General features: G+C 36.3%; 1 protein-coding gene across 1 annotated transcript; it reads left to right on the top strand.

Annotated features, from left to right (window-relative positions):
• The first annotated feature begins 970 nt into the window (after positions 1 to 970).
• Positions 971 to 14,839, top strand: LYSMD3 (LysM domain containing 3). Its single transcript, XM_037529951.2, has 3 exons — positions 971 to 1,143; positions 5,071 to 5,333; positions 10,452 to 14,839. The coding sequence occupies exons 2-3, from the start codon at positions 5,082 to 5,084 to the stop codon at positions 11,112 to 11,114; spliced, it is 915 nt and encodes a 304-aa protein (XP_037385848.1). The 5' UTR covers positions 971 to 1,143; positions 5,071 to 5,081; the 3' UTR covers positions 11,115 to 14,839.
• Positions 14,840 to 15,546: the final 707 nt, after the last annotated feature.

The following is a 15,546-nucleotide window of genomic DNA, read 5'->3' as shown; positions in this document are numbered from 1 at the left end:
TGTACCCCAGTTCTTGTATAAATAAATAAATCTTTAAAAAAAAATAAATAAAATGTATGTTTGTAACGTCAGTCCTGGGAAACACTACGCATGAGAACGCTTTACACTAGTTTACATAAAATTAAGCCTAACATTATATTAATTAAGTAAATTTGTGAGGAAAAAAATCATATATTATGATATGAGTCTGTTATTTAACACGTTAATGAGTCATAGACCCCCACAGTGACTACTAATGACTTTCAGTTAAATCTGAAAGCAAAGTAAGTTAAATTACAATTTGTAGACAGCCTCTGTCTCCTGCCTGGAGAATAGGAAGCCAAGGGCCAGGGCTCCAAGGGCAGATAAAGATTTTCCGTCGCCTGACTCTAGGTGGCTCACTTTCCTTACCTAAAATGACAAAGGCTGGAAAGAACGGCCTTCGCCTCCCAAGGGTTTCTTTCTAGTATTTTGTCTCTTCTGCATAATTCCAGAGGCGTCAGCATGAAAAGATGAATAAGCACAGTACAACTTTCTAAAATACAAATGTCAACACCGTGCACTGGGGCTTTCTTTGCCCACTCTACAAAAGCCTCCGGATGCAGAACAAGAAGAGACGCAAAACAACCCTCGACATATCCTTAGCACCACCCCCCTCGGTGTTTTTCTAGTGTCAGCTAGCGCTAGGTGGCCGGGGGACCGAGGCACAGCCACGAGGTCGCGCCGGGTCGCTGGGTCAGCCCGCAGACTTGGTCCCGGGAGCAATAGTACGGGGAGAAGGGGCGGAGCCTAGGGGAGGAGTCAAGGGCGGAGTCAAGGATCGCTCCTCCCACTCCCGCCGGGTTCCCGGCGGCGTCCCTGCGCATGCGCGCCGGGCGTAGGCTTTTGGTTGCGGAGACCGCTCCGGGGTAGCCCTCGCGCCCGCACCCTCCGCCTCCTCCCCCGCCCTTTCCAGCCTCCGCCCACTGACGCGATGACGCAAGGCAGGTTTGCGGACGTGGCGGCGGCGCACGGTCCGGAAGGCGGAGACGTTGGCGGGGTCGGCTCCGGTGGCAGCGGCAGACGGGGGCGATCAAATAACCGAGGCTTGGCCATGAACTTGCCTGGGACGGCGGCGGACTTGGCAGCCGTCTCCTTGTCGGGCTGCTCCTGCTAACGGAACAGGTAAATATGGCGGCGAGAGGTGAGGGGCGCCCCCGACGGGCTGGCGGGGTTGGGCCCCTGCGGCGCGCAGTCGCCCGCCGCAGGTGTGACGGGGCCGCCGGGCGCCCGTGCGATCTCGGCCCGCGTGGGGGGCTCTGGAGGAAGGGGAGCCCCTCTGACCTCACGCAGCCTCCCCAGAGCCCTTCCTGACTCTGGCGGGGAAACTGAGTCTTAGGAAAGACTGTTTGCTGCCCGATACCCGGAGCAGGGCATTTCCCACCCTCACATACTACGTTTATCCCACAACTTTGTGCTCGGTATCCGCAGGTGGCTACTCGTCCGTATCGTTCAAGTGCGATGGTGTGACATAAAAAGCTGAGATTTAATCTCTTGGGAATAACAGGGAAAGAAAAAAAATCGCAGTGGAATGGAAGGGGATAGAAGGTTTTAAAAACTGACTTGTCCCTGGCGGATACTACTCTGATACCGTCCCAGTGCTGAGCTACCCTGTGCCTTTTTTTTTTTTCCCTCTTTTATTTTTATTTTTTTATATTTTGTTTCCGATTTTTTTACAACAATTTTCATTTTTGCACAATGTATGCATTTTTATCTTGCTTATAGTCACCATCCAATCCCTCCTCCCCCCGTCACGTTTAGTACTCTCTTCTTAAGGTCAAAGGGAAGCACCCAGCTGAAGTGACTCTTTAAAAAAGGTGTTTGTTAAGCCTTTTTTTTAACTAAGCTGTTGAATGCTTTAACATCGTATCCATTGGGAATTACTTAGCTCCTTGTAATCCAGGTAGCATGCTGGCTTGAGTTTTCTGAGCAGGGGTTTCGTACTTTTATCGAAGGCCAAGAAAACTTGGTCCAGTTGGCTTGAGTACTATGTACTTTCTAATCTCTGTATAGCTGTATAGTTGACTCAGATAATTATCTGCCTGATATCTAGCTGTTTACTTCCATTAGACATTAGAGAGACAACCAATTCTTGGTTATTTAGAAACAGGATGCCAAATCTTCCTGATTTCATTACAAAGAGGGGTGAAGAAATAGTGTGACACATGAGATTCTAGTCCTTAAATGTTATTTAGCAATATGTAGTGGAGAAAAGTTGATATAAATGTATTAAATGGCTTTGGGACATTGCTTAGTGAATTTCAGTTAGCTGTAGCATATGTCACTTTGGTGTTCTAAGAACAAAATCATCAGGGAGAAAAACTAAAAGAAGCATAATTGGGTTTAAGTTACTGTACATTAAGTGATTTTTATTCTTTTTTAAAACGAGCCCTATTTGAGAATATGTAAACAATACACTCCTCAGAAAAACGTGAGTATGTATTGTATTTTGCCTACAAATCCACAGGATCCAGAGACATTCCCTAGATTGAAGACGTTGGGTAGAAAAGATTTGGTTAAGTAAGTGGAAGTGAAAGTTAACCTATTTTAGGTGAAGATGAGATATTCTCTCAACTTTTTAAAAAATTAAATAAAAACAAAGCATCTTTATTATGGTACCAAAACAAGTTCAATCTTTATGAACTTGTTAGAATGGTCACTTGTTAAAATTCCTTGCAGGAATAGGGGTGACCACCTGACTTCAAAATTGCTTTTGAGGTATAAAATATGGATAGCTCTCTTTAACTGGGTTACCTTCAAGTTTAGGAATCCCAGTTCATGGTAATAAATAATGTAACAACACCTAGAGAATAGGTGAAATAATCTAATATAAAACTGTATTAGCTGAATAGAAACCCTTGAGTTTTTAAAACATTATGTGTTGCTGTAGAGCAGGGTCAAAAACTGGTTTTCGTGGGTTGCATTCAATTATAGTTACAAAAATTCATAAGTATGTGCCCACATAGAGCCTATATCTTGCCATCTAAATTACAAATTCATACCTTTGGAGTTCAGCTTTTTCTCATAGTGTTTGTCACTTGGTGCTCATCTATAGTCATCAAAACGAAAACTAAACCCTTTGAGACATCATTGTGTCTTTATTTCTGTGACATAACACTTTCATGGTTTTCTCCTCTGAACACTCTTCCTTTCCCATCTTCTTTGAAGGATGATTTTCCATTACCCAGATGCTAAGTGTTAGAATTCTTCAAGGCTCATTCTTGGACCCTTTTGTTCTATACTTTCTCTTTAGCATCTGCACACACAGCTTCTGTTTTCACCTATGTGTAGATGCGTCTTGAAATATATCTCTCACCCAACCTTTCTGAATTTGACTATACAGTCCATTTGGCTACTTGACATTCTTTTGACTGTCTTGGAGGAATTTGTAATCATTCTGTTTCCCTTCTTCCCAAAGTTCTTCCAGTTTTCCATATCTCGAAAATGGTACCATTATTATTCAGTGATGCAAATCATGCATTTTGGTATGATCCTTAACAACTTCCCTCTCAATATCTCAGCCACGATATAAAGTCCCAAGTATTTTATAGCTACAGTGTCTCTTACTACCTGTCTGCTGTCCATCCCCCTTTTTTTTTTTTTTGAAGATTTATTTATGTGTGCGAGAACTGGAGTACAGGCCAGAGGTGTGCGGGGGGAGGCAGTGAGAGGATTCCCCAGAGACAGTTGGAAGCATAACAGGCAGATATACTGAATTACACTGCTGAGGGGAGCAGCGGGCGAGACAGGTGAGGTCTGCTGCGCCATGTGGGTAGCTCCCTGGCTGACCGGGGATTGAACTCATGCTGCAGTGGCTGTGGAGAGCTTCATAGTGCTGTGCCTAATCCTTTGCGCCACCAGGGAGGCCCAGTAGTCTATCCTCTTTTACATGAACAATATGAAGTCAACACTGAATGTGCAGTTAGTCTATGTTCTTGTATTATATATTTTTTAAAGATTTATTTATGCATACAAGAACTGGAGTACAGGCCAGAGGTGTGGGGGATCAGAAGATTCACCAGAGACAGAGTGGGGAGCAGAACTGGTGGATTGACTGAAATACACTGCTGAGGGGAGCAGCAGGCAAGACAGGAGAGGTCTGCTGCGCCATGTAGGTCACCTTCCTGGCCGGGAAGTGCTGCAGTGGCTGCAGATAGCTTCACAGTGCTGTGTCATAATCACTTGGCACCACCAGGGAGGCGCCTGTTCTTGTATTATTTGTTTTTAATGAATAGATCTATTTGATTAAGGTGAGTTAAGAGTGAGTATGCAAGTAAAGTGTTAATTGATGTATTTTTTTAACTTAGGTCAACTCTCATTCTACAATATTTTCTCTGAAGTAGAAATGAAGTCATATGAACTCTGTTCACAGTTTTTATGAAACATAAATTGAGTTTGATAAGGACTTTGATAAGTTAAAAGTTTGGTGATAGCCTCCAGGAAAAAATAAAATTCTGGTCAAGAGGAAAATCATGACCTCTATAGTACTAATTATAAACACTGAACTCAGTATAGTCCAGGGAGGTAGATGGATAGTACAATGTTACTTCAATCCCACATGAATTTAAATGCAGAACAAACTAGAAAGTTTTGGGGTTTTTAATTACTGTGTGTAAAGGTAGGACATATACTTTAATTCCATCTGAACTAGAAATTAACAGTTTGCCCTTGTTAAAATGTAATCAGTTCAGGTGTGGCAATACATATCTGAAGAGATGTGAACCTAGTCCCCTAAATCATATACAGTGCTGGAAACCAATTTTATTGCCAAAAAAAAAAAAAAAGTTACAGGAAAAAAACCTGTAATCACACCCATTTTTGTGATACATGATCTATAAGAATGGATCACTTCTTCCCACTCCGTTGCCTACACAGGCAGATATCTTTATTGTACTTCAACAGCAGTAAAACCTCAATCTAAATTTTTAAAAAACTAAAACTGTCTGAAAAAAGAAAATACAAATACAAAGTATCTTGAATGTAAGAGGCATGTGGCTCAAGCCAGTGTTTCAGCTACATTCCAAAGTTTTTTCTCCCTTCTTCCCCCCTTAGATTTTGACATTATGGCTGGGAGGCATCAGAGTCGTTTTCCTCTTCCAGGAGTTCACTCAGGTGGTCAAGGACATGCCTTTGGAAATTGTACAGACAGTGATGTTTTGGAGGAGGATGCTGAGGTTTATGAACTTCGGTCCAGAGGAAAAGAGAAAATCCGAAGAAGTACATCAAGAGATAGACTTGATGACATTATAGTATTAATAAAAGACATACAGGAAGGAGATACTTTAAATGCAATAGCCCTTCAGTACTGTTGTACGGTAAGTTTTCATTTTACATAATACAGTCCAAAAAATTGTTTATTAGTATAAATTAAAATAAATTTTGTGTCATTTTTTTTCCTTTCCTCTTTCCATCAAAATCTGTATCATGTTGGTGGATGTAAAGTTTTGAAGTGAATACTTAAGTTTATTTCTAAATCTGTGATTCTGTTTTTAATATGAAAAACATCCAAATATGTTATGTTTTTCTCCTTATTCAAGTTGTAAGAGAAAGTGTGTGTGTGTGTATAAATATATATATATATTTTTTCCCTGCCCCAATTTCCTAAATATTTCCGAAGTGACATATTTTTGTGTTTCTTTCTGTATCTTTTTTTTTGTATTAATATATGTAAAATACTTGGGGAATTGTGTTTAAAAGTGGTTTATGATATGCATATTACTCTGAAGGTTTCCTTTCCATTTTCATTTCTTAGTATATCATGGACAACATTCAGAGCTTTAAAGAGCTAACACGTTTTTATGACTATATAATATTCCATAATATGGGTGTGCCACAATTATTAAACTGTTCTACTCATGGATATCAGGCTTTCAATTGTGTAGTAACTATCACACCTATCACAATGATATCTTTATGATTTTTTTTTTAAGATTTATTTATTTTTATACAAGAGCTGGGGGTACGGTCCAGAGGCGCAGGAAGGTGAGAGTATTCACCAGAGACAGAGCTGGGAGCAGAACAGGCAGATGACTGAAATACACTGCTGAGGGGAGCAGCGGGCTGGACAGAAGAGGTCTGCTGAGCCATGTGGGAATCTCCCTGGCCAGCCGGGAATTGAACTCACGCTGCAGAGGCTTTGAACAGCTTCACAGCACTGCTCTCAACATGCTGTGCCACGGGGAGGCCCCTACAGTGATATCTTTATTATTTTTTAAAAAGATTTATTTATTTATACAAGCACTGGGTACAGTCACTGGGAGGGTGAGAGAATTCACCAGAGCCAGAGCGGGGAATAGAAGAGGCAGACCGACGAAATACACTGCTGAGGGGAGCAGTGGGTGCGGCAGGAGAGGTCTGTGGGCCATGTGGGACCCTCACCGGTGGCTGGGGATCCAACTGGCACTGCAGAGGCTGGGGGCAGCTTCGCAGCCCAGCGCTCAACCACTGCGCCACCGGGGAGACCCTACAGTGATATCTTTAAATGGTAGTACCTTTATTTTTGTGGAATAGATTCCTAAAAGTAGAATTGCTAGATAAAAGGAAAGGCATCTTTTTATTTTAATAAATATTAAACTCTGTTTAAACTATATCTGTCATGATGTCCATTTTGAATCTTTGGCAGATACTGTTTTCTTATAAACACACTGATATGGAAACTGTAAATTTAGAACCCTGAGTTTCAATCTTTTTGTTCTCATACTTCCAATAGTATAGAATTTTGAAATGTATATAATACCTTGCACATTTTCAAATTAACTTCTTAATTTTAATATTTAAAATATTTACAGAATAATTACAGAGGATATAATTTTCCGAATGTTGACAATTTTGATATTTTAAACTAAGACTATTAGAATACTCTTCAAAATGTTTATGGAATTCTAAATAACACCAGAATTTGCTTCCTAAAATCATTCATATAAAAAATATATATCTCAGTTCTTTCTTTAATAAGCATGAAATTTTATATCAGTCCTTTTTTCTTTTAATATTTATATTCTCAACATGTTTTTGTACTTGAAAACCTCCTATTGATTATTTGATTCTTATTGAATCACATATTTATGAATTTATATGAGGGACAAGGCTAAAAATGTCAAAGTGGGGATCCAAAAGAAGAGTGTGAGTTTAGTAGCTATTAGAGAACATTTGTTATCCTTTAATGAGCCTGGAAACTTCTTAGAAGAGAAATTTTAAATGCTATGTTGAATGATTCAAAATGATCACATTTACAGTGAGGTGAAAGGAAACAAGCATTGTAGGCAGGTGATAGTGATGTGAAGAAAATTTCAAGAAGGAAAAAAAAGTGAATGGAGGAGCTTTAATGTATTGTATTTCAGAAATGAATGGCACAAAGCTATTTGGGGTGAAGCACTTTGAGATAACTGGGGAAAACTTTGTATAATAAGAGAACACCATTGTGGGATTTCAATAATCTTATTTAATAAAATTTAAATAAATAAAATTAAAAATTTAATTTTAAAATGGTGGGGGAACCTGCTAGTGAATTAGAGGGCATCTGATAAAGTAGTGGAAGAATGCAAATGCAAATGATTAGGATTTGGACTAAAGCATCTGTCATGAGAATAGAGAAGCTGGGCCTCCCTGTGGTGCGGCAGGTTGAGCGCTGTGCTGTGAAACTGTCTGTAGCCTCTGCATGCAGGTTCGATTCCAGGCCGGCCAGGGAGAGACCCACATGGCTAGCAGACTTCTCCTGTTGAGCCCGCTGCTCCCCTCAGCGGTGTCCTTGGTCTGTCTGCCTGCTGCTCCCCACTCTATATTTGGTGAATTCTCTCACCCTCCCGTGCTTCTGACTGTATCCCACTTCTTGTATAAATAAATTTAAAAAATTAAAAAAAAAATCTTAAAAAAAAGAGAGAATCTGGTGGAAAATGTAGTTAGGAGAAATTACAGATTGTGTCATCTGACTCCTAGTTACAATGAATAATAGTTAAAGGCAATTAGTGTAAAATTAGTGTAACATTAAAGGAAAGATGGCATTGACCATAGTGGAAAAATTTATACAACAGTGTTAATGGAGTTATGCAATGCTCCATTTTGCCAGCATTTCACATAGGGGGGAAAAAAAAAAAAACTTTACATGAAGATTTCTCATTTTTAAAAATATATTTGTGCTGTATTCCACTTATATTGTCTTAGGAATGATAAAAATATTCCTGTTATAAACAGTGATGAGGACAAAAAATACAAGGTTGGCAACCTAAATACAACCAAGAAAATTAGCTTAGCAGAAAATATAGGTATATGTAGAGAGATAACGTACCTTGGAAGAATATTGAAGTTATTGGAACATATAAGAAAAGGGACATTTAAAAAGAAGAGGGTTAGGGCCTCCCCGGTGGCGCAGTGGTTGAACGCTGGGTTGCAAAGCTGCCCGCGGCCTCTGCGGCACTGGTTTGATCCCCGGCTGCTCCCCAGCCACCGGAGGAGGGTCCCACATGGCGTGCAGACCTCTCCTGCCGCCCGCTGCTCCCCTCAGCAGTGTACTTCGGTCCTTCTGCCTGCTCTGTTCCCTGCTCTGGCTCTGGTGAATTCTCTCACCCTCCTGTGCTTCTGACTGTACCCAGTGCATGTATAAACAAAACAAACAAACAAATAAATAAATAAATAAACATGCCTCTATTAAAAAAAAAAATAAAAAAAAAAAAAAGAAGAGGGTTAGATTTTGGGGTTTGTCGGTGCATCTTCATTTGCCTTAATAAACAAGTGTCTAGGTACAAAAATGACAGAGAGCCCTTGATCTTTACTGCCTCTTCTCATCTTCCTTGTCCTCCCCTACATACACATCAAAGGAATTAATTTTTCCAGTAAAACCTCTTAGTCTTTATTGGTCTTGATTAGTAATCTGCAGATTAGTAATCTACTTGATCCTGTTCATTGCTTCCTCCTAAAAACTTTGTTTGATCTCTTTGATTCTGCAGTTTCTGATTTCCTGTTAATGTTTAATTATAGCTAACACTTTTATAATATACTATATATCACTATTCTAAGTTTTCTTTACATATTTTAATTCATTAATCTTCACAACAACCCTGTCGGGTAGGCAGTATTATTATTGCCATATTACATATATGGCAACTCAATCGCAGAAAGGTTAAATAACTTGCCCCAAATGATAAAATGAGAAAATGTCAGAGCCACACTTCAAACTCAAGATATTAGGTGCTTTAAACCACCATCAATTATACTTATACTTTGGTTTCCTGGCTACTGATTCATATTCCTTATGGATTTCTCTTACTCTGTTCTCTTAAATGTTGGCATTTTTCCAGAATCTTTCTTGTCATCTTTACCCCCTGTCTTTTTCTAGAAAATCTTATCTACTCTTGTGACTTGTGGTAATACAGAAATTATCTCTTTAGCCAAGATCATCCTGAATTTCATACATCTGTGTCTTCCTGCCATCTTCTACTTGTATATTTCAAGGACCGCAAAGTTAACATGTATGAAATCTGCATTCTCTTTCTCCCTTCAACAGTGTTCCATACCTCAGTGAATAACATTATCATCCTTTGAGTTGACCAACCCAGAAATCTAAGTTTAATACCAGACTTTACCCCTTTGATATCAATCAGGTGATCAGGATTTAGGACAAAGCATTGGTCGAAATGATGAAAGGGACTAATAACTAAAAGGTTATGGGAAAGCCTGGCATGCTGATAGAAAATCTGAGAAATACCTGCTCCCCTTATTCTCAATGGTAGGCAGATGAGGCTATACAGACAAGTTTAGAACTGTATAATATAGAGGGAAGATTTATAAAAATGACTAATTTGGGGAGGAGCTGAGTAATGCATTTATGCTGAGAAGTTTAGAAAAAATGGCTACTGAAGAACAAGTGAGAAAAATATATTATTAGTTTTAAGGTTTATGTTTTCCCTATATATCTTAAACATCTTTGAAATTGGAATGGTGGCATCTTCAATATTTTTTCCCCTTAGTGATACATAAAGTAATGGCACATCCTAGCTTTGATATCATTCTGCTTTTGATAAAATATAATATTTTAGTAGAGTAAGCTAATATTTGTACACTATTGGCCACATTGTAAGAAAGAACATAAGTATTGCCAGTCCTTCTACAAATTGATTACAAACAGCAGAAGTATGATATTTGTGTATGGTGTACAAAGAAAAATCAAAAAATCTAGACTCTACTTAAATAGCTAGCATTAGCGTTAATACATGGGTGGTAGTAAAAAGTAATTAGTGATTTTCTAAAGCTAGTAGAACAATATGGATAGAACTGTCATCCACAAATAAAATCCCTCAGGATGTGAAAATAGTACTAATAACTAAGCTCAACTTGTTTTTCCCCACAAAAGTAACCGGGGTAAATGACTATTACTACCAATATTTTGATTTAGAATTTAGGTGAATGTTGCACATTTTCTTTTTTTTCTTTTTTTACAGGTAGCAGATATCAAGAGGGTTAATAATCTCATCAGCGATCAAGACTTTTTTGCCCTAAGGTCTATTAGAATTCCAGTAAAAAAGTTTAGTTCATTGACTGAAACACTTTATCCTCCAAAAGGAAGACAGACTTCACGACCTTCATCTGTTCAATATGTTCCAGAACAGGAGATTTTGTCAGCTAATGATTCTCTTTCTTCCAGTGAATCAGCTGGTAACTTTTTAAAAGAAGTAGACCGAGACATAGAGCAAATAGTAAAATGTACAGACACCAAAAAAGAGAACCTTAATGAGGTGGTATCTGCCTTAACATCACAACAAATACGTTTTGAACCTGATAACAAAAACATTCAGCGTAAGGATCCTTATTATGGAGCAGACTGGGGAATAGGTTGGTGGACAGCTGTAGTGATAATGTTGATAGTAGGGATAATAACGCCAGTATTTTATTTGTTGTATTATGAAATTTTAGCTAAAGTGGATGTTAGTCATCATTCAACAGTGGATTTTTCACATTTACATTCAGGGATCACACCCCCATCACAGCAGAAAGAAATGGAAAACGAAATCGCTCCAACTAAAGGAATACCCTTTAGCCAACAAAATGATCATAAACAATATGGTCATGAATCTCAATTACCTGCTGCTCAACACAAAACATAGCAATTATTCATAATCACAATATCATTGATCACATTTGCCTCGGGAATTTGGTGAATCCATTCTCTTCAATAACCACTTCAAAGGCAGAATTTAGGAAGATTGAAGATGATTTTGTTTATATTTTTTACCGTCTTAGAGTCATTTACGAATAGATGAGTATAAAATCCTTACAGTTGCCAGCTGTTGATATTGAGAGCAGTTAAGTTTATATAACTGTTATCAATGCTTAACACAGAAATGAGTTTCAAATATGTATCTAGGAAGTTCTTAATTTGGAAGATATATCATTTTCTTACCCATCTAGTTATGTTTAAATTTTATTTTTTAATAACTTAAGATTATTAATAGTAAATTGTTTAAACAGAATAATGATAATATCAGGTATCTGCAGTTGAAGAAAACTTACTCCTATGTGTCATCAAGATACTTAGTTGCTAAAAAGTTGATTAGGAAATTATTTATAATAGCACACAAATTCCATTTTGAAACTTAAAAAACATATTTGGCACATGTGCTGTGAAAAAATAAGTAGAAAGAAAATGGGAAAGTAATTATCTAGTGTCTGTAATAGAGACTAAAAATAAGGTTATTTTTAAGTCCCCTAAATAATGTAGTATGGTTTGCAAGTTGCCATTTGTCCAATGAACACTGGATTAAGTCAAGACCTAGAAATATTTACTCTTAAAGAATGCTGCCTCTCCTTCTGTTTTTTTTTAAGCCATTGTATTTGTTTCTACTATTTAAAAGCACTTTTGTAAATTGATGAGAAGTGTTGGACAGATTTATGTTATTTAGGTAATAATTCATTATATACTATATACTGTGATAAGTTGTTGCTGTGTTACATGTAGTAACATGCCTTAATTATATTTTATAATGCCTTATATTACTTTATGTAAGCTAATATATTTTTTAGAATTTAAACATTTCAGATGGTCCAATCAAATTTTGTAACATAGGCTACGTAAATTCATCTCCACCTTCACAATCAAGCACAAGTTAATGTCAATACAGATTTTCATTGTCTACCTCTGAGATTTGTTGCAGAATTGGTTTGTTAAACAAAAACAAGGGTAAAAGGACTGTTTGCATTAGCAATAACAAATTGCTCTATTTATTGACCCATTAATCTCTTTTTCAGAGAAAATGTCCAACTCAGACCCTTTCCCCCCAGAACTCCAGAGCATCAAATTGGGGGACAGAGGCTAAATATGTATGGATTGGTTGAAGATGATTAGTGGCACTTTTTAAGATCTATGCATCAGCCACAGTCTGGCTAAACAAATATTTTATATTCTATCATTTAATTTTTAATGGTATGGGTTTTTAAAATGGAACCAAAATGATTCATTAAAGCAAGATTTGATAGGAGTCTGGATTTCCTATTTGGTGTATAACAATATACCTTAAGATATATATATGATATATACACATACACACACACACACACACACACATACCCCATCTCATTTTCTGGGCATAATTTTTAATGTTTTAGCATTTTGACCAGTCATTCTATATTTCAAAGTCCAATCTTGATATAAAAGTGTATATATGTAAATGAGGTTTTATGTGCTTTAAGGAGCAAGGTATAAGTCATGACAAAAAAGCCATTGAATTAAAGCCCTTGAATATATTAAAGGACATTAGACAATTACCAAAAAGTGTTAACTATAGAAGATGTAGCAAATTGATTTCTTGAGAAATTTGGTAAGTTAAATTTTTAAATTGTTTTAAAGTGCCTTGGGCATCTTGAAAAGAGGAGTACGGTCTTTCTAATTTATATTCAGTGTTAACTTAATTAGTTTACGTTGTATTAAGCCTGCTGAAAATCAAGTTTTAGGGGAAAAAACACGTCGTAGAATGGAATGGGCTAGATGTCCTTTGAAGAACTTTGTTTACATCAAATTGATGACATTTTTGGAGAGTCAATGATTCATTTTTGATAGTGGTACTTTGAAATTGTGATAGGTCTGATTTCAATATGTAACTTATTTTTAAAGTAGTGAGGTGTACTATGTACTTGCTGAGTAAAAACAATTTGTCTTGCAGTGTGTCCTATTCCTTGGAGGAAATATGACATATCCTTATGATACAAATTTCTATATATTTGACTTATATATTTTTAAATTAATTGAATATAATTTGAATTATAATTCTATATATGTCATATAGAGCTAGAGGTGATAATCACTGTCATTTCTAAAAGAAAAAAGATTTCCACAGTATTTAATAAATATAGAATAATTTTAGCTTTTAAAACGTACTAATATGCATTAAAATTTGGAACAAATGCAGATTACTTTGTAAAACTTAATAAAATAAGAAAAGTTATTTCATATTGTGGGTTTTTATTGTGTTGAAATCATCTGGATTTAAGTCTTTGCATTAAATTTACTTTGAGGTTTTACAATTTGAAAATGTAACAACTGAATCATTGCATTTGGTTCACTTAAAACATGGAGTTGTAAGTGAGGAAAAATTATTTTTAGGGCAGATTCACTTTTCAAAGTTACAAATGGTTAAAGTTTTTTTGAAAAAATGGATACCCTTTAGATATTTTTTTGCTATCCTATTCCTATGTCATTAAGAGAACTATTAAGATGGAAAGTAGTTTGTTGGCTACACTAAGAATTAAACTAATGTTAAATTCACTCCTTCAGAGACTTAGATTTTTTAAGGCTTTTTATTTTTCTGGATTCTATTTCCCTGTTCAGTTGCCTAAATAGAGTTCTTTAAATGAACTATTAATTAGTAATTAGTTATTAAAGCTATCTACTTCTAAAAATACTTGCTCGGGAAAACTGATAGTCCAAAGTTTTAGAAATATCATAAAGCAATGATTCAACCTGAGAATTACAGGTTAAAATGGAGTTTTTAGAAGTCTGTATTTAATGGTGCATTATGATGGGAATCATTGTTATCTTGAATTACAACAATGTTGCTCAGGAAATCAGTATTTTTCTTCCAAGTATGTGCATATTGCACTTTTAGATCATAGAAATATCTAAATGCTTTATTTCTTTTAATGTATGTGAACACTATAAATGTTTTATATAATGTATTTTATACAAATGTAGAATGGAATTACAGAATATTATGTTAGCATGTACATCTGTAAAATTGGTTTATAAAACTTTTTTGCCCCTTTCTATTTTAAAAGATCTGCAAAATGTAATAAAGTTTCTATTTTATTCAATCTAAAATGGAAGCTGGTGAATTTAATTGGATAGAGCAAACTTTTGTTATCAAACTATTTGATACAGAGATACTATGTAAGATAAATAGAATTGACCAAGATGTACTTAGTTTCCCCCTTGTTATAATAAGATTCAAGGGGTGGCAAAATTTTTCTACCCTTTAAGTTCTTTGACTTTTCTAACCGTTAAGTTGACATAAGACAGATTAATAGGAGAAAATCAAATATAATTTCTTAAGTAGGGGCCCTCAGAAATGAGTCCCAAGGGCAAGCTTGATAAAGCTTATTATCTTGAGCTAAGGACTAGGATTGGGGTTTGGTGTTCCAAAGGGTAGGAGGGCATTTCACAGGATTAGAAGAGCAGATGTTTGGCAGTTAAATGTTTTCCTTGCCATATAGATACGTATAAAAACAGCTTACTCTCTAGGTCAGGCCTCCTATCTAAATTTTTTTCAGTAATTAAGGGAAAGTCAAAGTTTGCCCTTGAGTCTGCTAGGTTTTGATTGTCAAGCAGCAATCCACATGCCCAAATGTTTTGTTCTGAATCACTTCAGTACAAATAAAATTTCAGATGAATGCTCCTTGGGGGATCTTCGATTTCAGGGAAGCAGGACCTCATGAGGTGTGGTCCATGACTTCTTAGCATATTGTGAATCAATTATGTAATGATTTATCTAAGTTTTATTGAGAAAAATCCCTTTCAATTCAAGAATATTAGTTAAAAAATTAGTACCATAAAGACTAGAAAAAACTTTGGAGCTTTTATTTAATGGAAAAATCTAGTGTAATGCATTTGTTTTTTAATTTTTAGAAGCATCTTGATCTTAAAATTGTCCTTAAATTAATTTTGTATAAAAAAAATTTTTACTAACTTCAGAGCCTTTAACCATTTAAAGGTTAGACATTATATACTTGAAGGTGTTGGGAAAGGTTATTAACCTTTAAGGTTTTCAGTGTTTTTATGTATCTTTTAAGTTTGCCTATTGTACCAATGATCATACTAATATTACATTATCTGACAAACCTTTGAGTTTGTTATTTAGTGACTTTCATCACGTAGTGGTGGTGGTTTAAGAATATTTTATCCTAGCATATCTGCCCAATAAATATATAATTACCAGGTAAAATCTGTATTACACAATTATTTTCTCTAGCAAAAAAACATTTAAGGAGGTCTAAAAACGACAACACATTTTGTTTTTTAAGAATTTAATGTATAAACAAATACAGAAA

Source organism: Talpa occidentalis, unplaced genomic scaffold, assembly GCF_014898055.3.
Source record: "Talpa occidentalis isolate TD23 unplaced genomic scaffold, MPIMG_talOcc4v2.1 talOcc4.6, whole genome shotgun sequence".
Classification (NCBI taxonomy): Eukaryota; Metazoa; Chordata; class Mammalia; order Eulipotyphla; family Talpidae; genus Talpa; species Talpa occidentalis.
This window is presented reverse-complemented; position numbering and strand designations above follow the sequence as displayed.

Excerpts from the sequence above, each read along its gene's own strand:
- LYSMD3 (XM_037529951.2), top strand. The coding sequence starts at position 5,082 with ATGGCTGGGAGGCATCAGAGTCGTTTTCCTCTTCCAGGAGTTCACTCA. Across the intron at positions 5,334-10,451 it reads CCCTTCAGTACTGTTGTACG|GTAGCAGATATCAAGAGGGT; the intron begins GTAAGTTTTCAT and ends CTTTTTTTACAG.